The 21,592-nt window shown below is 47.1% G+C and overlaps 1 protein-coding gene across 1 annotated transcript in view; it reads right to left on the bottom strand.

Moving 5' to 3' along the window:
- Positions 1-21,592, bottom strand: part of LOC147902502 (TOM1-like protein 9) — a 134,854-nt gene that overhangs the window by 15,480 nt on the left and 97,782 nt on the right. The window contains exons 7-8 of the mRNA XM_087373547.1: positions 14,868-14,953; positions 7,215-7,382 (exon numbers count right to left, since the gene is read on the bottom strand). Coding sequence (XP_087229673.1) covers positions 7,215-7,382; positions 14,868-14,953 — 254 coding nt within the window. The remainder of the gene's footprint in view (positions 1-7,214; positions 7,383-14,867; positions 14,954-21,592) is intronic.

The following is a 21,592-nucleotide window of genomic DNA, read 5'->3' as shown; positions in this document are numbered from 1 at the left end:
TCTCACCCCAAAAAAAACAAATACATGCGTGCATGTGCGTGCGTGCGTGCGTGCGTGTGTGTGTGTGTGTGTGTGTGTGTGTGGAGAGAGGTGACGACGAGAGAGAGGAGCCCTTTCTGCAGATCTTTGCATCATCCCGCTCCAACCCTGCGTGTGTGTGCGTCGTCATCTTTTCCTTTCTCCATAACCTGACTTTGTGCATCCGTACATCTCCGTACATCGTAAACAGAGCGTCCTCCGTCAACAGCATCCTCTCTGCGCCATACTCGTCCGTACCCCTGTACGGTCACCGTACGGCGACCGTACGACTGTCGTACGTTTTCCGTACAAATTCAGTCCTGCCGTATAATCTGACTCTTCTTTGGGGGTTTTCCTTTCGCCTTTCTTCCCTGCTGGTTTTCTGCCAACTCCTACCTATCCCCTTGATCTCTCCTTACTAGTCACACAATTCCTCTTCTCTCTTGTGGGCTTCTTCTGATTTTCCTTTGGGACTGTTTTTTTTGGCTTTCGCCACCTTCTTGCAGGTACTTCATCTTCAAGCTCCTTTTCTTACCAAGTCATGGCAGAGTATTCATATGAAAAAACATTTCAAAAGGAGCGCTCGGCTCCCTGCAAGAAGCAAAAGCAGGTTGAGGGTCAGCATGACCCAATGCATGATACTCTTGAGGCTCAACTAGTGTATGATGTAATGCATGAAGGATTTGCAGATACGAGAAAAGACTGGAAAGAATCGGTTCCCCTCAGATGGCCTCATGGTTGAGGTCGATGAAATTGCGGATCTAGTCAGAGAGTATGCCAAGAATGCAGTTATATTATTCTTTCCAGGCCGGATGCCACCTGCTGCAGAGATAGGCAACTGGCTGACACGCACTTTGGCTGGCTCTTTTGTTCGTAAAGTACACTATGCAGCCAGGGGCTTTTTCGAGGTTATCATGGTGGATGAGATCCACAGACAAATGCTTTTGGAACATTCGCCTCTTTTTTTTGGACAGCAAATGGTGCATGTCTTGCCATGGTCTCCCACAAGGGACTTTCAGGCTTTAATCAGACACAGATGCCCAGTCTGGGTTGAAGTCGTTGATTTCCCCCAATGCATGGCCTCACTTTTGCCTAAAATTGCAGCCTCTTTAGGTAAAGTGGTCTGCCCACCACGGCCAAATGGCAATTCAAACAGATTTTGCATTCTCTGGGATACTGATAATCCCACACCGGACTCTTATTCAGTCACGGTGAACAATGTGAACATGGGGAGTGCATTTTATAAACTCAAATGGGGTTTATTTGCAGGGGCCTGTTTTGAATGCAAAAAGTTTGGACACATGGCTTCACAGTGCCCACTGAACCCACATAAAATGCCTCATGTCACCTTGCCGGTACACATGCCTACTAAAGATGCTCCTACTCCAGTTGCCAACAAAAATAAAAGCAGCAGACAGCACCCTGGAAGTCAGGAAAAAGGCAAAGATTCAGTAGTTACCAATATGAATCTTACTTCACATTCACCTCCTGCTACTCAGTCCATGCCCAAAGGAAAGCAACTTTCAACTGATGGCTGGCAGAGCCCAAGAAAAGTTATTTCTGCTCGAAGAATTCCACCCCCCCGCACTTGGAATGGTGCATCTTCTAGCGGAAACACCCCAGAGATCAATACAGGAATTGGGATTACATGGGCTGCAGTAACAGCCAGCAGAACACTCTTCCCTGAAGAAGAGGTTGCTGCCTTGCTGTCCACTTCTCAGGTCACTACTTCTTCTCAGGGGCGAGGCCTCGACCCTGAGATAGAGATGCAAGGCTGACCTCATACTTTTGCTGCTGTACATAGTTGTTACATTACTATAAATATCTGTATATATGACTGCTCACATCACATGTTTTACACTCAATGTACACGGTATATGTGACAGTAGGAAATGGAAATCTGTGTGGCTGTACATCAACAGATTTCAGCCTGACATAGTGGCATTACAAGAGCACAACCAACATATTTATGCAGGCAAGACAGGACACTTCTGTGGGTATGACATTTTCTATGCTGGGGAGCACTCTTTCTCAGGGGTTGTCCTTCTGACCAAACATGAGCTTCAACCAGTCATTGCCTTAAATGACAACAAAGGTAGATGGCTTATTCTCCAATGCATTATTCGAGGAGAGGTGTTTGAATTTGCTTCAGTTTATGCACCTCAGTCATCTCGAGACAGAACTGTAATTTGGGATGCTATGCAACAATACCCGTGGAGATATCATGCCTACATATGTGGGGATTTCAATAATGCTCCACAACAGGGAGACAACACTTCCAGCCACGATCATATGTTATCTCCTGAAAGGCATGCATGGTCTCAACTACTTTTGCATTTAAATCTGGTTGACCTTTGGAAGGAATTGCAGCCTTTGTCACCGGGCTACACTTTTCAACATAATGCTCTTTCCACTTATCAGGCAAGACTGGATCACTGGTATAGTGTCGCTCCCCAACAAAATGGGGATCTCGCATGCAAAATATGGATTGATTATGCCTTTGTGCATTCAGACCATGCACCACTATGGCTGCGTTTATCTTTTCATAAGATGCCAGAAGATAGATTGCCACAAAGGCGACATCTAATCATCAACAATAGTTATTTGCAACATGTTGAATTCAAGGCAATGGTTACTGAAGCAGCTCATTGTCTTTCCTCTAGCAGCTATCTTCATGCTGATGATGCCTGGGCTTCTTTTATTTCTAAAATGCAAATGGTGATCAGAGCTTATGGCAAGTCTTACATGAGGACTCTGAGGGAAACCATTACTCAGGCCAAGTCTACTTGTCAAGACCTCACTGAACTCAGTCATCATCGTTCGTTGTCCATGCATGAGCAAACCACACTATGTCAGGCTAGACATTGTCTTAAATTAAATGATCACAGGAAACTGGCAAAATGGGAGACTAGAGCAAGACAAAGAGCCTTCACAGATAAAGGTTGCTCTTCCAAAGAATTTTTCAAAAGTTTGCATCAGAGGAGAATCAAAACAGAAATTTGCCGAGTGCTTATGCCCGATGGATCATGGACTACATCACGGTCACAGCTTGCCTCTGTTTGTGTGCATCACTTCTCCCAGCAATTTGGCTCTGCAGCTCCGCCCTCGCAACAGGTTTTGCTTGCTCGGAATTTACTGTTGCAAAATGTTTCTCCAATAATTTCCTCTACTCAAGCTTTGGAATTGGAGGAACCCTTTACTGAGAGCGAACTGTCAGATGCAATCAAATCATGTGGCAGATGGAAATCCCCCAGATGGGATGGTTTAACAGTCGAGTTTTTTCTAGCATACTGGCCTATTTTGAAGCATCCATTACTATATATGGTGAATGCTGCATGGCAACATCAGAAAATGCCAGACACATGGAAGAGAGGTCTTGTTAAGCTCCTTCCTAAAAAACAAATTTGTGAGTCTTTGGCAGACTGGAGACCTATCACTCTTATGCCGGTAATTTACAAAGTCACTACCAAAATGATTGTTGCTCGGCTAAAGGGGGTTTTACATGATGGGTTGCATCATGCACAATATGGCTTTGTCCCGCGTAGGCATATCACCGATAACATTGCCAATGCCTACATTGGAATTGAATATGCCAAATACACACAACAGGATGTTTTGTTATTGCAAGTTGATATTGCCAAAGCTTTTGATACAGTTCAGTGGAATTTCATCTCATCGACTATGCAGGCTTTGGCTTTTGGCACAAAAATGCAGCAACTCATTAATTGGCTATATCAAGATAGTGAAGCTGCCTGTATACATTCAGGCGATATTTCTCCATCCTGGACTCTTGCTTGCTCTGTCAGACAAGGATGTCCACTAAGTGCTTTACTTTTTGCCATAGCCACTCATCCACTGCTTCAATATCTGGATCACCTCTTAGACACTGACCAGCTGCACGGTTTGGAGATTCTTGGCAGTCGCAGCATGATTGCTCAAGCATATGCTGATGATTCTTTCTTTACTCCAAAAAATACTCGGGCTGATCTGTCCATGATTATGCATGCTCTTTCTACATATGGATTGGCTGCTAGCCTTCAGGTCAATTTTCAAAAATCAAAATTGCTGCCTTTACATGCACAGGACTGGCACAATCTTTTGTGGCCTGGGGAAATTGTCCCTGCTTCTCAATTTATTCGACACCTTGGTTATCCTCTAGGCTGGGGACTCACCCGTTCACAACAAACTGATTGGGTGTTAGTAAAGTTAAGGGCAAAACTTGAATATTGGAAGCTTGCAACTTGGCCATTACATGTTCATCTGCGAATTACACAATCCATTTTGATAGCATACATACAATTTTATCTGCCTTTCACTATGGTCACTAAGGCAGATTTGGTTTCATTTATGTCAGCTATCATGGAAATTTTCTGGCGTTCAAAACATGGCAAGAAAAGTCTCAGATTACTCTCCATGCACCGTCTCTGTTCTCCAAAGATGCACGGGGGTCTGAACATTCTCAATATTCAAATGCATTTGCTTGCTCACAGGGGGAAAATGATGATGCAGTTTCTACAAGGAGATCAGCCTTGGTCTTTTATGATCCGCTCTCTCTTATTACATCTTCATACATCTGCTTTTGGGAATTGGCAGCCTACTCAGTGGGAATTTTTATTTGGCTCTATCCAAGGCAAGATCAGAGGATGCCCTTTTGTCTCCTCTCTGCTTCTTGATTGGAAACATATTCTATCCCACTTGGAATGGAAAGGAAGGGACTCACTCTCGGGCAACTCTTTGAGGGCAGAGAATCTCTTTTGGTCCAAAGTATTCCATCCACCTTTGGCCATACAAGAACCCCGTCGTTCTTATTTTCTCTCCTTCAAAGGCATTTCATCTGTGGCGGATGTACTTCAGGATGATGGCACAATTCTATCTTTTTCTTTGGCTGCTTGCAAATATGGCTTGGGAGCTCATTATCGTCCTTTATGGCATAAAATTTCAGCAATGCTCCAACCGTACTTGCCGGTACCTCATTTAGAAATTCAGCATCGGCTTGAGGATTGGAGTTTATGCTCTCCTTCCTCATATGTCCGTCCTTTAAAGCTCTCACATATTACAGTGTCATCACTATATAAAGTGTTATTACCTCCACCTTGGATTTCCAACAGAGTAAATACTGTTTGGCATATGGATCGTCCAATGAAGTGGTGGAGGAAAAGGCTGCGTCTCCTTTGGCATTACAAAGTCCCTCTTCGACAACAGCTTTTCCTATGGCTAGTTCTCCTTGGCATTTTTCCATCTGGACAGTTACTCGCACGCAGACATATTGCTTCAGCTGTTTGTCACCGATGCTCGCACTCTACTGAATCAGTGCTCCATATCTTTTGGTCCTGTCCAAACACTTCTGCTCTCATTGCTCTCATCAGACAGAGGCTCGACAACGATTTCCTACTGTCACTTTTGGCAGATTTTTCTGGTTGTTTGGATTTCATCCCCAGAGACAGGGTTTTGATTTATTTTTTGTATGGGTGCGATATTGGACCCTCTGGACTTTATGGCTGGATAGAAATCACAGAGTCTTTGGTGATCCACTATTTTCATCCTTTTTTTTTTCAAACGATCTCTGCAACAATCATTCTACGATTGTTTTCAGACTCGTTTGATAGATCAGGATGTGTATACAGCTTATACTGAGATCTTTTGTTGAGTAGTAGCTACTTCGTTTTGAAGCAGCTATGAATGTAATTATTTCATCGAAATAAAAGATTTCTTCTCACAAAAAAAAAAAAAGTGTGTGTGTGTGTGTGTGTGTGAGAGAGAGAGAGAGAGAAGCAAAGACAATCTGTATTGGTGCTGCCAAAATCAGGCCGAAAATAGAAGTCCACACATGATCATGCTCTCTTTTTAGAGTCTACTGGATGTCAACAGCCTTCTTACAAGATGTTGTGGCAAAGCTTCTGTCAGTTAGGGCATGGCTAGGCTATCAGGGCAGACCACCATTTGTGAGCTCTCATTAAAGGGACTGAGGTCGGTCTTTGCCATAAGATTAGGGTAGGAGAATAGGGCCAAGCATGAGGTGTGAGTGTTCAGAGCACCAGCAGCGTCTGGTGCGGCCAGCACAGAAGTAGATCCTGGAGCAGCAGCAGGGTTCTGAGGACAGCAGCAGAGACACACCGCTTTTCTAGGGCCTAGGGCCCATCCATATCTGGTCAGCTGAACCACAAACCTTTGTAGGCCAGGTCAGCAGTATGGTCGGCCAGATCCCCAGACTTGTCAGTGAGACCAGCTCCAGCTTATAAAAAGAGGCCTTGGGCCTCTGTCTTGGCCATCAGCACTCAGAACCAGTCTTTCAGCAGCCTAGACAACCCTCTGCAGGCCTGGGGGTTAGACCAGCAGCATATGCCAGTTCAGCAGATCTACAGCAGCTCAGCCTTCCTTGAGAGGTTCCATGGCCACACAACAGGACAGCATCTCAGAGTCCTTTCAAGCCAGCAATCGATTGTACACGTCATATGGGCTGCTCTTCCAACAAGAGGCACCCATAGAACTGTGGCTTCCATCTTCTAGCCACATTGGGCCAGAAGTAAAGTAAATACTCTCTTGGTGAGAGCAGAGGATGTGCCTGTGTCATACGCTAGCCTTTCAGTCATGCATATGTTTCCGCACTTACTTATGTTTGAATATCACACCAGTAGTCGAGCACACTAGGGTCTCCTTGTGCAGATCTCACCAGCAGCATTCTGACCCAACCCTCTGTCTCGAGGGCATGAGAAAGCTAGGAAACTAAGCAAACATATGCAATTTCTCCACTGTAAATGACTGCCTTGATACTTAACTAATTACATCATTGTGTATTAAAGCCCACAACAAAAGTATTAAAAAAAGCCAAGAAGGAGAAGTCTCTAAGGAATTTTTGCCTTGCACCAAACAATTGAACTCTGAAAATGATAAGACTCCATCATTCAACGCTTTTCAACCACGCTTCTTCATGTAAGAGCAAGTAAAGTCCACAACTGGTGTGATTGCATAGGTTGACCAAACAGCAGAAGCAAGAAATGCTACAAATTCAAATTCAGAACAAGTATAGAACAAGAACCAAACCTTATGATCTCATCATTACAGACAAGCACAACCTTCTACACAATGTTTGATAGAATCTGTCATCTATTAAATCTGGACTCAATGATTTCGAACATTTTGTCATGGAGTTATATAGGGCCTTTAGAGAACAAATTTGTGCAAATAAGATGATTTACCTATAAACATCATCTGAAACATGTTTCTCTTGGTTATCAATAAGAAGAGGTGGGGCTGTTGGAGCATCCTGGTGTAGAGGAGCCCCTGCTGCAATGGCATCATGCTTCGCCAGCACTTTTTGCAAATCATCATTCAAAGACAAACCTTGGCGCAACAGCTCCTCATCCCTGACATGAAAAACATGAAAAATGCACCCGCAAATACCAAGAATCATCAGTTCAAATCTTAACTATATCCTCTTAGGCAACCAAACCACCCATTTTTAGAGCCTTATATTGATTTTCTCCAGCTTTAATCAAGCAACAGAATACTTGAAATTGCGAACCAACAAGAAGCACAAGAGCATATAAATATTTGACAAAAAAAACTGCCTTTTACGTTGAGCTACTGTTTGTAGACTGAACTAGGTCAACTCAAGGCACTTTGCTTAGAGAGGATTGTTGCTTTGCAAGGCATTGTAGGCAAGCCACATCATAAGGAAAAGTTCTTAATTTGAATGTGAGAGTCATTCATGTTAGCTATATTCTTTGATCATCCATCCATTACATCGCAAGATCTACAAAAAGGTCAGAACCTAACAGAAATAGAGGCATAGCTTAAAGCCCAAGCATGTGTTAGAGAACAAGAGGTCTAAAATAAGTGTTCCTCAAAAATCATTAAATGGTACTAGACCATAAGAGTACCTTCTGATTGATTGGTGTGCATGGGTGGACTTGTATGCGACATAGTCTAGAATTAAAATTTTTTGCTTTATCTAATACTGGTGCTAACCCTAGTGTGTGCAGGATATTAAAGGCTTGTAGCCCTAATACTTGTGGAACTCTCGGATGGTTCGATGAATGCTCAGCCTGCTTATATCTTCACCCTACCAACCTAAAAAAACAAAGTCTTCCACAGCTTCTTGCTGATTACCTCTTATTCTAAATTTGTCCATCCCTGCTCGTGCCTTTCTGCTGATCCACCTAGAAGCAAGAGAAATCGTTATCATCTTTCCTTTTTATGTGTACTATAAGCACTTCAAGTCCCCAGAATTCCTGTTCTAAGATCTCAACACCACTTTTGTATCTCCTTACCATAATAAAAAGGATATACGCTAAGGATTAGCCCTCGTGCAAGAGGTTTATGTCAACAACCTCCTAGATTTGAACTTTCTGGCAATGCACTTCAGGTTTGCAAGCTTAACAAAGGCTGAAACAAGCCCCACGTGCATGGTATGCCAAGATAGATGCATTCCTAGCAAGTAAGGGATTACACAATAGTCCCACGGAAAGCACCCTCTACATGAAGAAGGATGAGGGGGATATTTTGGTCATCATTCTTTATGTAGATGACATGCTGCTCACAAGGTCAAATGAGGATATAATTGCAAATTTTAAAGCTAAGTTGAAAGCTGAATTTGACATGACAGATTTGGGCATGTTAAATTTTTATTTGGGGATCCAGTTTATACAAGACAAGCGTGGCATCATTATGTCTCAATCCAAGTATGTGCAGAAGCTCTTGGATAGGTTCAACATGCATGATTGTAAGCCTATTGCCACTCCCATGGAGCCGGGGCTGAAGCTTACTATGTATGATAGAAGTGAATCAGTGGATGTCACTTTACAGCCAAGCTGTTGGATGCCTCATCTACTTGTGCAATACACGGCCCGATATTCAGTATGCAATATCTCAGGTGAGTAGATATATGCACAGCCCAAAGACAACACATTAGCAAGCTGTAAAACACATCTTCAGATATTTGCAAGGCACAAAGTCTTTTGGCTTGATGTTTCCCAGGGGGGGTGACTTGCAGATGCATGCTTACTGTGATTCAGATTGTGTTGGAGACTATGATACCAGGCAGTCATTGTTTCCTTTTGGGCAAAGCTTGCATTTCTTGGCTGAGCAAGAAGCAATCTACAGTGGCTACTTCCTCATGTGAAGCTGAGTACAGGGCAGCTTTCACAGCGACAATTGAGTGTGTTCGGCTGCAACGTTTGTTCGCTGATCTTCGTCTCATATTGAAGGGTCCTTCTCCAATTCTCACTGATAGTCAGAGTGCTTTAGCAGTGGCAAAGAATCCTGTGTTTCATGCTCGCACGAAGCACATTGAGGTTCATTATCATTATGTCATAGAGAAGCTGCATGCAGGGGAGATCAGTATGATCTATGTGTCAACACATGACAATGTTGCAGACATCTTCACCAAAGCACTTCCACGTGAGAAGTTAGAGGCATTTCACAGTGCCCTAAACTTATCTCCTTTTGGTGATTGATCACTAACTTGTACACCACATTGGCACTGCAGGGGAGTGTTAGAATTATTATTATATTCTAGGCAGTGGCCAATGTAATGCAATAGGTGGGTTAGGGGCACTTTTCCCTCTTAGAGGTTTTCCCCCTTGATCACAGTCTAATCTCTAACCACGGTTAGTAATTAGATAGGGTTTTGTCACTTAGACAAAACCCTCATCTCTTTTATTGTACTTTCACTTCAGTTCAATATACTTTGGGGAGTGAACTACGTTCGGCTCACTCTTGCTCTTGCTTCCTTTCTTTCTCACAGAACATGCAAAGGCAAGGTTGCCAATTTCCAATACTCAAGCTTTTTCCGAAGCTTGACCATCACCCAAATAGTTTGTTGATGACGACCACCCCAAAGGCTAACCAAGATGACGAACAATCTGAGTGGGTAGAATGATTTCCTCGGGCCACAAAAGACTGCCAGTCTTTACAATGCAATGGGAGTAGCTTAGACTTTTAAAATTTTACATGAAGACCAGCTGCCAAACCATAAACAAAGAAAGCCTACATCAAAGCAGAAAGATCATTCTATGTATTCTTCGGGGTAAAGAAAGAATCATTAGCATAGGCTTGAGCAACTATGCTGCAATTTGCATCCAATTCTAAACCATGAAGGGAGCCTGTAGCCACAAGATGATCAATATATTGCAGCATAGGATGGGTAGCAATGGCATACAAAGAGTCCACTCATCAAAGAGCTCTCCAAAAAGAAAATAAGCCGCATTGTTGTCCCTGTAAAGCCAGTAAATAATCTGCTGCATTTTTGTTCCACACTCCAAAGCTCGCATTGTTTGCAAGATGAATTCCCATTGAATTGTATCAAAGTCTTTTGCAATATCCACCTGTAAGAGAAGAACATCATGTTGCGTGTATTTGGCATATTCAATTCCAATATAAGCATTGGCAATATTATCTGTGATATGCCTGCGGGGAACGAATGTGAGAATGGGAGAGAGCAACAGTGAGAGCAAGAAACAGGAGAGAGAGAGAGAGAGAGCTGAAAACGTAGTTGCAATTAGATGAGAGAGTTACAACTGAATGGAGTGATAGGTTTTGTCTAAGTGACAAAACCTTATCCTTCACTAACCATAGTTAGTGAACTGTGGTTAGGGGTAAAAACCTCTAAGTGAGAGAAAAGTGCCCCTAACCTACTTATTACATTACATTGGTCACTGCTAAATTATAGCAATAATTCTAACACCCCCCTGCAGTGCCAATGTCATGTACAAGGAAAAGATCAATCACCAAAAGGAGATAAGTTCAGGGCACTGCGAAATGCCTCAAACTTTTCACGCGGAAGTGCTTTGGTGAAAATGTCTGCAACGTTGTCATGTGTTGACACACAGATCATGCTGATCTCTCCTGCATGCAACTTCTCTCTGATGTAGTGATAATGAACCTCAATGTGCTTCGTGCGAGCATGAAACACAGGATTCTTTACTACTACAATAGCACTCTGACTATCAGTGAGAATTGGAGAAGGACCCTCCAATGAAAGATGAAGATTAGCAAATAAACGACGCAGCCAAACACATTCAACTGTCGCTGTGAAAGCTGCCCTGTACTCAGCTTCACATGAAGAGGTAGCCACTATAGATTGTTTCTTGCTCAACCAAGAAATACAAGCTTTGCCCAAACAGAAACAATTGCCACTTGTGGACTGCCTAGTGTCATAATCTCCATCCCAATCTGAGTCACTGTAGGCATGCATCTGCAAGTCCCCCCCCCCCCCCCCCCCGAGAAACATCAAGCCAAAAGACTTGGTACCTTGCAAATAACGGAAGATGCGTTTTACAGCCTGCCAATACATAGTCTTTGGGCTGTGCATATATCTGCTCACGTGAGAAACTGCAAACTGAATATCAAGTCGTGTATTGCAGAGATAAATGAGGCATCCAATAGCCTGACTGTAGAGTGTGACATCAAATGATTCACCTGCTTCATGCATTGTAAGCTTCAGCCCCGGCTCCATGGGAGTAGCTATGGGCTTACAATCCTGCATGTTGAATCTGTCCAAGAGTTTTTGCACATACTTGGATTGATACATACCGATGCCACTTTGCTCTTGAGTGAACTGGATCCCCAAATAAAAGTGTAGCAGCCCCAAATCTGACATGTCAAAAGTGGTCTGCAATTCAGCTTTAAAATCTGTAATATTATCTTCATTTGACCCTGTGAGCAGTAAGTCATCTACATAAAGAATGATGACTAAAATATCCCCCCATCCTTCTTGATGTAGAGGGTGCTTTCAGTTGGACTGTTGTGCAGCCCCTTGCTGGTCAGAAAGGCATGAATCTTTGCATACCATGCACGTGGGGCCTGTTTCAGCCCATACAAAGCTTTATTCAGCTTGCATACCTGAAGTGCATTTCCTGAAATTTCAAAGCCTGGAGGTTGTTTGACATAAACCTCTTCCAACAAGTCTCCATTAAGGAAGGCTGTTTTTATGTCCAACTGATGAACATTCCACTAAAAATTTGCAGCCATTGCTATGACTGACCGGATGGTTGTCATTCTGGATGTTGGAGCAAAAGTCTCCTCATAGTCTATGCCCTTTTTCTGAGCATATTCTTTTGCGACCAGCCTTGCCTTGTACCTGTCAATGGTGCCAGCTGGCTTTCTTTTAACTTTGAAAACCCACCGTGTACCTATGGCATGTTTACCTGGTAGCAAATCGACAACTTCCCATGTCTGATTTTTCTTAATAAACTGCAACTCATCGTGCATGGCATTCATCCAATGCACATTATCCTGTGCCTCTCCAAATGTCTCAGGTTCCTCTTCATCAAGAAGAGTACCTGCATAAGCTGATTCAACTGAAAGAGCACCTCCCCCATGCCTTACTGCACTCCGAGTTCTGCCAGGTAATGGAGCATCAATTTTACTCTCCCTGAGAGTCTGTAACAGCCAATTTGGAACTGTTTTTGCTGCATGTATATCTGCAATTTCTTGCTGAACAACCTCTTCCACGGCTTGTGGAGGTGGTATGACATCCTGTGGCTGAATCGGAGCATGTGGAGGTATCTGAAAATTCTGATTTTCATCAGATATATCAGCAGGGAACCCAAGGCAATGGGTAGTAACCCCTCAAAGACATCACCGGAAGAAGAAGGCATATCAAATTCAGCTTGAGTGTGAGCTGAATTTTCTGAAAATATTACATCTCTACTGACAATGATCTTCCACGGCTTGTGGAGGTGGTATGACATCCTGTGGCTGAATCGGAGCATGTGGAGGTATCTGAAAATTCTGATTTTCATCAGATATATCAGCAGGGAACCCAAGGCAATGGGTAGTAACCCCTCAAAGATATCACTGGAAGAAGAAGGCATATCAAATTCAGCTTGAGTGTGAGCTGAATTTTCTGAAAATATTACATCTCTACTGACAATGATCTTGCGTGTGACAGGATTAGAGACAGTACCCCTTGCTTTCTGCACTGTACCCAACAAAAATGCATTTGATTGCCTTATCAGACAACTTATGCCGAAACTCAACAGGTACATGAGCATAAGCAAGGCATCCAAAGACACGGAAATGATCCACAGAAGGCTTTCTCCCTTGCCAAACTTCATAGGGAGTCTTGGTCTTCAAAGCTTTTGTGGGTGCCCAATTCAAAACATAATTGGCACACATGAGTCCTTCAGGCCAAAATTTGTGAGGCAATTTTTTACTTTTGAGCATACATCTATCCATCTCCATAAGAGTACGATTTTTTCTCTCAGCTTTCCCATTTTGCTGAGGAGTTAGCCTCACTGTAAGCTGATGTACAACGCCCTTGTCTTTCAAAAAAGCATCAAAATCTGCAGACAAGTACTCCCCTCCTCTATCTGTGCGTAATGTCTGTATCTTGAGTCCGGATTCATTCTCAACCATGGCTGCAAAGTATTTGAAGACCATAAACACTTCTTATTCGCGTTTCAGCTCATAAACCCAAGTGTGGTTGGAGTAGTCATCTATAAAAGTGACAAAGTAAAGATGACCACCCAATGATGGAGTCCTCATGGGACCACAGACATCACTATGTATAAGCTGTAATTTTCGAACAGCTTTAACTGATCCATCCTTCTTAAAAGGAGATCTGTGCATTTTACCAAGAATGCACCCTTCACAAGCATGTGGAGGAGGTGTTTCAAGAGGAGGCAATGCGTCATCAAGCTGCCATAATGCATGTGTCCATATCTCGCGTGCCATAACTCCGCATTCTGCATAGCAGCAGTAGGAGTGGAAACTGTAAGAGCATGTGCTGGTCTTTTCTCATACATGTCAAGCTGAAAAAGACCACGAAACATAGTGCCAGACAATCTCAAAGCATAGTCATGCTCTCTATCGTGGACTGCACACTTGTCGTCTTCAAAAATGACCTGAAATCCAGCTCTCTTATCTCTTCTCTGGTTTTTTTTAAAACTTAATGCACCACATTCTTCTACCGAACTTATAAATTTTCTCCTCATAGGTCTCTCTGTTACCTTCTTGTCATGTTTGTAACATATACAAACTCTATCATCACGCTAGATCAAGATGTTGCCAATTATGAATCCTCTGTTGATAAACCCCTTTGGAGTGATATGCATCACCATGTTGCACGGATTCAGCTTCCTTGAATTATTATCAACTGTTTTTCAATGTAGGGAACTTGATCTTTTAATGGCTAACAGGTAATGGCCAATATCAAACAAAGGTACCATTCTATTATCCATGTTACCTGGATTCTAGTATTGTTGTTGAATAATTGATGTGCATTTTTGACAAACATTTGATGCTTTCATAATGGGTAGTAGCTTCTTTGAGCGTGATCCTCAATCCTATTCGCTTGATCCCAAAGAAATTGGGTGGTTTTTGAAAGAAGCCCTCCTTTCCATATTTCATTATTGTAAAACCTGGTTGACATTGAAAATTCCTTATTCGTTCTTAAGCAATTGTAAAATTATTTTATATACCGCAGTGATTTTCTGTATTGAGTGTCCTCACGTTCTGCCAGTTTCAATGCCTAACCTTTCCTCATCCGAGAAAAAAGGAGCCAAGTAATAAGCAACCTGATAGGCTAGATTATTGTAGGTGAAAGTGGAGTGTTGAAAAAGGGATAAAGAGGCACACAAAAATATAACATTTAAACAGCTGATTTCCTGAATAAATCTTACACTTCTTAAAATTAAAATTCAGTTGCATGTTTCAATGTCAATTGGTCTGACCTCTAAGTTCCCCACTGTTTAAGTATTCAAAACTCCAAACAAGGTTCACCGATTTCATTTAGAAATTAGACATATGTATGAAAAAGGCTTGTCGGCTTTCTTCAACTACGGGTGCGCTCCCGAAGACTAGCAAAATGAAAGAGATCATTTTCATCAAGTAAAGCAAAAACTTACGAAGTAGAATTCACAAGCTGCATCACACGCCTCTCTGCTGTTCGACATTGCTCTACCAGCTCCACAATGACTTCATCTCGTAGAGCCTACAAATTCACACATATCAAAAAGGCATCCCACGGAAATATATCTGGTGAACTGCCATTCTATCCTTTTTTGAAAAGCTAACAACAGACCTTGACCTTCAATGATGTTGATTCCTATACAGATATATACCTTCATAAGACTAGAATATATCTGATCTTACAAATTCATGTTTTTGCAAAACAATTGAAAGAACAAAGAAGCGAGAAAAAGAGAAAAAGGTAGAAGGGGATTTAAAAGAGAGATGAGGCAAAACAGAAAGTAACTTAGTAAGCAAAGCCACACTTATGTTCTCATCAACAATCAAGAATAAGCTGCCATCTAGGTTGCAAAAGATTTTAGAGCCCTTTTGGTAAACCAATGCTTATTGAGCCATATATCCCAACCTAAAGAACAAAAACTGCAACAGAAAAAGCACGAGAAGAAAGAAAGTTTATTAGAGTCTTCCAAACACAAAGGGTCTATGAGACTGAATAAACCGCATACAATGAGAAAACCTGAAGGGGTGGGGCCACTAAGTGGACATTCACACCCAAGCCAAATACTAATATCTAAAACCCATGAAAAGAGGATACACAGCACGACGTCACTGTGGGATTTTTTTTTTTTTTTTTGCCGGAAAAACAGTGCTAATTATATTACTTCGAGAACAAGATACAAGAGGTCAGCTTATAGCTGACGGGCTGCGTTCACAAACCGGACGCAGCCCTAAAAGGTAGCATAATAAATCATACTCTCACGGAGGGATATGCTGAGTGTGAATGAACAGCCATCGGGGTGGTGAGTAGTGCCACCGAAGGCCCTGCGTAGTCTGCTCGAAGAAGAGGCCCTGTGTGTCCCAAGCCCGGAGAAAGCGTCTCCGCTTCTCCTGACCAGCCCGGGAGTCTCCCTGAATTTGGTCCCACTGGCCTCTGAGGGTATGAATAATCTCACTCCAAATCTCCGCCATGATCTGGGCAGTCGATAAGGAGGTGCCACCGAGGATATGCGCGCAGCGCGAGGTCCAGATGTGCCATCCTGTAATGCTGCTGATAATCTCCCAGACTGGCTGCCTCTCCCGAACTCCTGTATCAGCCTCTGCTAGGTGCTGTGGGATACCCTCGATCGGCCCCCACGTCCCCTGTGTGATAAGGAAAGTGGGGTCCTGCTGGCATGCCTCGAATAAGGAAGACCAGGTGCGGTGCTGCACCAACAGAATGCGCCCCAAGTGATCACTCCTAGCTCTGGTGCTGCGCGAGTAAGAAGCCCGAAAGTCCACCTCCACACTTCCTGGGCGCGCGTGCAGCTCCACAGGCAGTGTTTTGGTGACTCCTCATCCGCATGGCAAATCTGACAGCATCCGTCCTGGCCTATCTGCCTCAACCAGCTTCCCACTGGAAGACCTTTGTGGGCAAGAAGCCACAGGAAGTATGAGATCTTCCGCGGCCGCCAGCTCTCCCACAAGGCCTTCCAGAATGCCTGCAAAAAGAACCTGGAAATACCCTGTGCGTACCAGCTGGGTCGCTGGGTGGGGGGGCGGCTCTGCATCCTCCCGAGAACTCGCCTACCCAGAGTCGTGCTATAGGCGAAGAAGGAAGTCGGCCCCTGTCCTGTCACAATCTCTGGCCACCACCACTCTCCTGGGTCCCACTCAAGCTCTGACAAGGCCCGCCCCTCCCAGAGCCAAAGACGCCAAAGCTGCAGCTGGTCCTGCTCGATACTAGGGTCGGTACGCCAGACCTTCCCCAAAAGGCCTACGACCCTAACCCTCTGCCACGGGAGTAGGGGGTCGATGAGCGCATCCTCTCTCCTGAGTCGTCCATCCCCTGAAACCGCGAAGAAGGAGATAGAGGAGTCATCCATACGTCCTGCGACCACCAGTGGGATGCCACGGGGGGTGAACTGTCCCAGCCAGCGGGTGTCACCAGGTTTGAGGACCTGAGGCTCAGGTGAAACCAACCAAGCAGCTGGGATCGCACCGTCGATCTCCGTGCATCTCGCCTGGACTCCGCGTGCACCTCCAGCTGCGTCTGCAAGATCGGCCATCTCCAGATGTCTGTACGTATCCCTCCAAACTCGAAGGGACCGGGCTGGCCCCCTCATCCAGCCGTCCCACCTGATATGTGATCTCTCCCCCAACTGAAGGCCCTCGGCGTCTCTGACCTGACCATTCCAGACGAGCGGCTGGCGATCGATCTCCTCCTGACAGCTGGGCTGGGACTGAATGAGACTGAGACGGAGCCGCCTCCAAACCATGAGGAGGCTACGAACGAGTGGGGAACGGGGCTGAGTGAGCGGGGCGGAAGTGAAGATCCACCTGAGGGACGGTAGCCACTCTCCACCTCGGCGCGGGACACAAGAGCCGACTCCCTGCTGAAGTAACATCTTCCACGTCTGCCCCCCCGGGGTCAAACCGCGGATGACAAGCTTGCCTAACAAGGCCTGACTCTGAAGCTCTGGATCGATAACCCCCAGGCCACCCTCAGCCTGCGGAAGAATGACTGTCTGCCAAGCAACCCTGGCTCTGGTATCTCTAAGACCATCCTCCCCAGACCAAAGGAAGTTCCGAACCAACCTCCTGAGCTGTGCCACGCTGGATCTCGAGAAGCACCAGCAGGAAGCCACATACCAAGCCGTGGCTAGGAGGACCTGGTTAACTACCAGGGCACGACCTGCAAGAGACAGCTTAGCAGTGCTCCAGAAAGCCAGCTTCCGTCGGATGGAGTCTAGCACCGGGAGAAACTGCTGAGCTGTCGTGATGTCTAGGCCAACCTGGAAGCCAAGGTATCTAGCTGTCTGTCCCCGTGGAATCCATCTGAAACCCAAAAATCGCCCCCACTGAGAACACGCCCTAGGGTCTGTGAGAAAACCAACTGACTTGTTCCAGTTGATTTTCGCACCAGCGGCCAAGCAGAAGACCTCCAGGGCCATCCGCACCCTCTCTAGCATCCTCTCATTGTCCTGGACATAAAGGGCTGTATCATCTGCGTACTCCGAGTCCAGAAGCTCCGTGTCCTCCCGAAGTGGAAGGCGAACACCCGAAAAGAAACAGGTAAGGAGCAAGGGGGCAGCCCTGACGCACTGATCTCTCCAAGCTAAAGCGCTCACCCATCCTGCCTCCAATGATGACCCTGCTAGACGCTGTCCTGTACAAAGCTGAGATACCCTGAATCCAACCTGCCGGGAAACCTAGCCGCTCCAGAGTCCCCTCCAAAAAGGACCAGTCCACGCGATCGTAGGCCTTCTCGAAGTCGAGAAGTAGAATGGCAAGGTGTGATCCACTGTGCTGAGCCCACTCCGCCGCCTCTGAAAAGGTGAAGACATTATCCAGGATACTGCGATCCTGGACAAAGCCTGTCTGAGTGTCATGAATGAGGTTTGGGAGTAGAGGCCGAACTCTGGCACTGATCATCTTGGCGAGGATTTTGTAGGCGGTGGTAAGGAGAGTGATCGGACGCCACTGGCGGATCTCCTGTCTATCTCCTCCCTTCGGGATGAGGCAAATCAGTCCCGAAGAGAGGCTCTCTGGCATCTGACCGCTGCTGAAAATCCCCTGCAGAGCTGCAAGGAGGGGCTGATGGATCTGGTCCCAGAAGGAGGTGAAGAATGCTCGGGGTAGCCCATCCTCTCCTGGGCATTTCTGTCCGTCGATAGCCATCAAGGCCTCCAGCATCTCATCCGAGGTAAACAGCGCCAACAACGTCGCCTGCATGCTAGGCTGGACCAGGGATGGAATGTGCCTCCACACCTCCTCACGGGCACGACTAGCACGAGGGGCAAGCGGCTCTTGCTGGAAGAGGGTCCTGTAGAAGTCAGTGGCCAACCCCAGGACCTCCCCGGGATCCGTAACGATGTGACCATCCGCTGTCCTGAGACTCCGAAGCTGATCACCTGAAGCTGATCACCTGCAGCTCTCTGGCCATACGTCCTGAAGAACTCCCTGCACATCCGGTCACCCTTCCGGGCCCAGAAGGAGAGAGAGGCGTGATAGGAAAACTCTGAGCGGCGCTGGAGTGTCTCCTCCAGGAGGGCTCTGGCTCGAAGGGCCTGGATCCGAAGCTCCTCCGAGCCCGGGGAAGCCTGCTGGAGTCGCTGAATGGAGGCGAGGTCCCTCCGAAGAGCTCTCTCTCTACTCCACCAATCCTGTCGAACCTGTAGGGCTGCTAGCTGGCAGATCTGGCTGGACTCCTGCAGAGCCTGCGCAACTGAGTCCACCAAATCCGTGCACTCCCCCCAGTCTCTGTCCCAAAGACTGCAAATACTGCTGCGCACGTCCTCCCTCGAGAAAATGGAGTCGGGAATCCTGCATGACCGGGGGGGAAGGGTCTGGGCTGCCGAATCTAATGAAAGGAGCACCGGCGCATGGTCGGAAAGTGTCGTCCCTGGAACTATACCCGCCTGACCGCCTCTACTGATGGCCCAATCACTGACATAAAATCTATCAAGCCTCTCCAGGAGTCTGCCTCCTTCCCTGCGGAAGCCCCAAGAGAAGTCCAGGCTCCCGTGCCAACGCCGGAAGGACGGGTCTCTCCAACTGTCCCTACCTCCTGTCGCGAAGATGAAGGAGTCCCAAGCTGACTGCTCTGCCTGAGCCATACCTGTGAACTCCGGACCTCTGCCCTGCTGGTCCTCCAAGGTCTCCAGATTGTTGAAGTCACCTCCAACAATCCAGGAATCCATGTCTGGAAGAATCCCTGTAAGTGTCCTCCAGAAGGTGGCTCTGCATCGGAGGTCTGTAGGAGCATAAATGTTGAGTATTCCAATTTTGGATCCCTCCAAATCCAGGCCTACCCAAAGGGCTCGGCCTGGGATCAACGTGCCATGACCGAAAACTCCCTGGGCTAACTGCTCGCACACGGAGGTACAGACACCCCCACTCCTCCCCTGTGCGCCGATCGAGGGCTCCCAGTAAGTGTAGGAACGTCCAGGGAGAACCTTCCCGCAGCTGCGGGAATGAGCCGCAGAGAGCTTGTGCTCCTGGAGCAGAAGTACATCCAAACGACCAATCACTGCAGGCTGAAGTTCCTGTCGCAAAATGAGCTTCCTGGGACCACGGGTGCCAGAAGAGTGAAACCCGTTCACATTCCAGGATACGAGGTGTAGGCTCATGGAGAGGGATGGGGGGCTGCGAACAACTGTCTGCTCGCGATCGAAGTCGATGAAGAATCAGACATGTCGGAATGGAGGCGCTGCCGCTTATGAGAAGGTTTGGAGGGGGAGACGGGGTCGTCCTGCCCGTTCTTCAACACCTTCAACAAAGGCGAGAGGCCTTTGGTGCCATGAACAAATGCTTTCTCGAGCCAGCTCGAGATCTCTGAAGTGGTCATCCCATAGAAGGTTCGGAGTTTCTGATGGGACCAAGCTCTGACATCCTGGGGGAGAGGCCATGACAGGGTAGGTCTGAGGATCACAATCAGTCGGAAGCGTTTGGCGGCGCAACGCCACCGCAGGCGCACATCGCCCTCGGACCACTGAGTCTCGAGAAGCTGCCCACCGGACGGGCCTATCCAGGAACAAACCTGGGCGTGTGTCTGCTCTCTGAGCGCCTCCCAAACCGAGTCGTCTGTCCAGGTCTCGGTGCCGTCGCTGAGGAACGTGAAGGCGAAGCTAGGGCCATCCCTAGGGGCCAAGGCGACAATCTTCCCATCCGCCCCTTTGCGGAGCAGGAAGATACTGATGTCGAGATAAGCCGGGAAGGTCCCAAGGTCGGCCACGTCCAAGTAGTCCCAGGGGCCAGATCTGTAAAAGTCTCGAGGAAGCTCTCTCTCCTGAAGCTGAGACCCATCAGAGTCTGCCACTGAGGGGCTAGCGGCCATGGAAGCCTGCTCCAGTGGTAGTGTAGACTCCGGGTGTCCTGCCAGCGGGGGGAGAGGGGGAGGAGGCTGAGGGGTAGGCGACTCGGACTCCGTGGAGGCGACTGGCGGAGAAGGTGGAGGAGGCGGAGCGGGGGCTGCCCTCGGCTGGGAAGCCAAAGGTGCAGCTAACGCTGTAGAGGAGTCGAGGGGAACGGAGGGAGGGGGGGGATGGGGATGCCTCTGGAGCTGGGGCTGAGAGGGAGGAGGAGGAGACTGAGGAGGAAGAGACGGGGGCTGAGGCTGCGGGTCGGGCGAAGGGAGGGGAAACTGGGGAAGGGGCTGGCACTGAGTGGAAAGGGGCGGGGGAGCGGGAGAGAGGGGGATCTGAGGCTGTGAAGGGCGGGCTGCCGTCGACGAACAAGCTCTCCCAGGTCCCTGGGGCGGCTGCCTGTCAGGTCTCTGGGGTGCTGCTGCAGGAAGGGTAACCTCTGCCTCCTTGCCTTTATCCGAGATCTTCTTGTTCTTTCCTCTTTTCCTTCTAACCTCGGTCCAACCACCCACTAACTCTGGACCGGGCTCCGACTGCCTCGGCTCCTCCTGACATGGCTGTCCGGGGGGGGGGGGCGGGGGCGGAGGAGGCGGGGGCGGGGGGGGTCGAGATGAGCTGGCGAAGCGTGGGCAAGCAGCCGCCAAGTGCCCAAAGCCGTGGCACCTCAGGCACTGACCTGGCTGTCCGGTGACTATCATGCTCTGGGTGATGCTGCCGGCATCTGTCACAATCTCGATCACTGCAGGGAGAGTCGCAAGATCTGCCACGGCCACACGGACTCGGGGGCTCCTGCCGTGGTCACCGCGTCGGTGAAAGTG

The sequence above is a fragment of the Dipteris shenzhenensis genome, chromosome 4 (assembly GCF_047967505.1).
Source record: "Dipteris shenzhenensis isolate YYH24624 ecotype China chromosome 4, Dip_SZ_1.0, whole genome shotgun sequence".
In the NCBI taxonomy this organism is placed as follows: domain Eukaryota; kingdom Viridiplantae; phylum Streptophyta; class Polypodiopsida; order Gleicheniales; family Dipteridaceae; genus Dipteris; species Dipteris shenzhenensis.
Note: the sequence above shows the minus strand (reverse complement) of the source record. Positions and strands in the feature narration are given on the sequence as shown.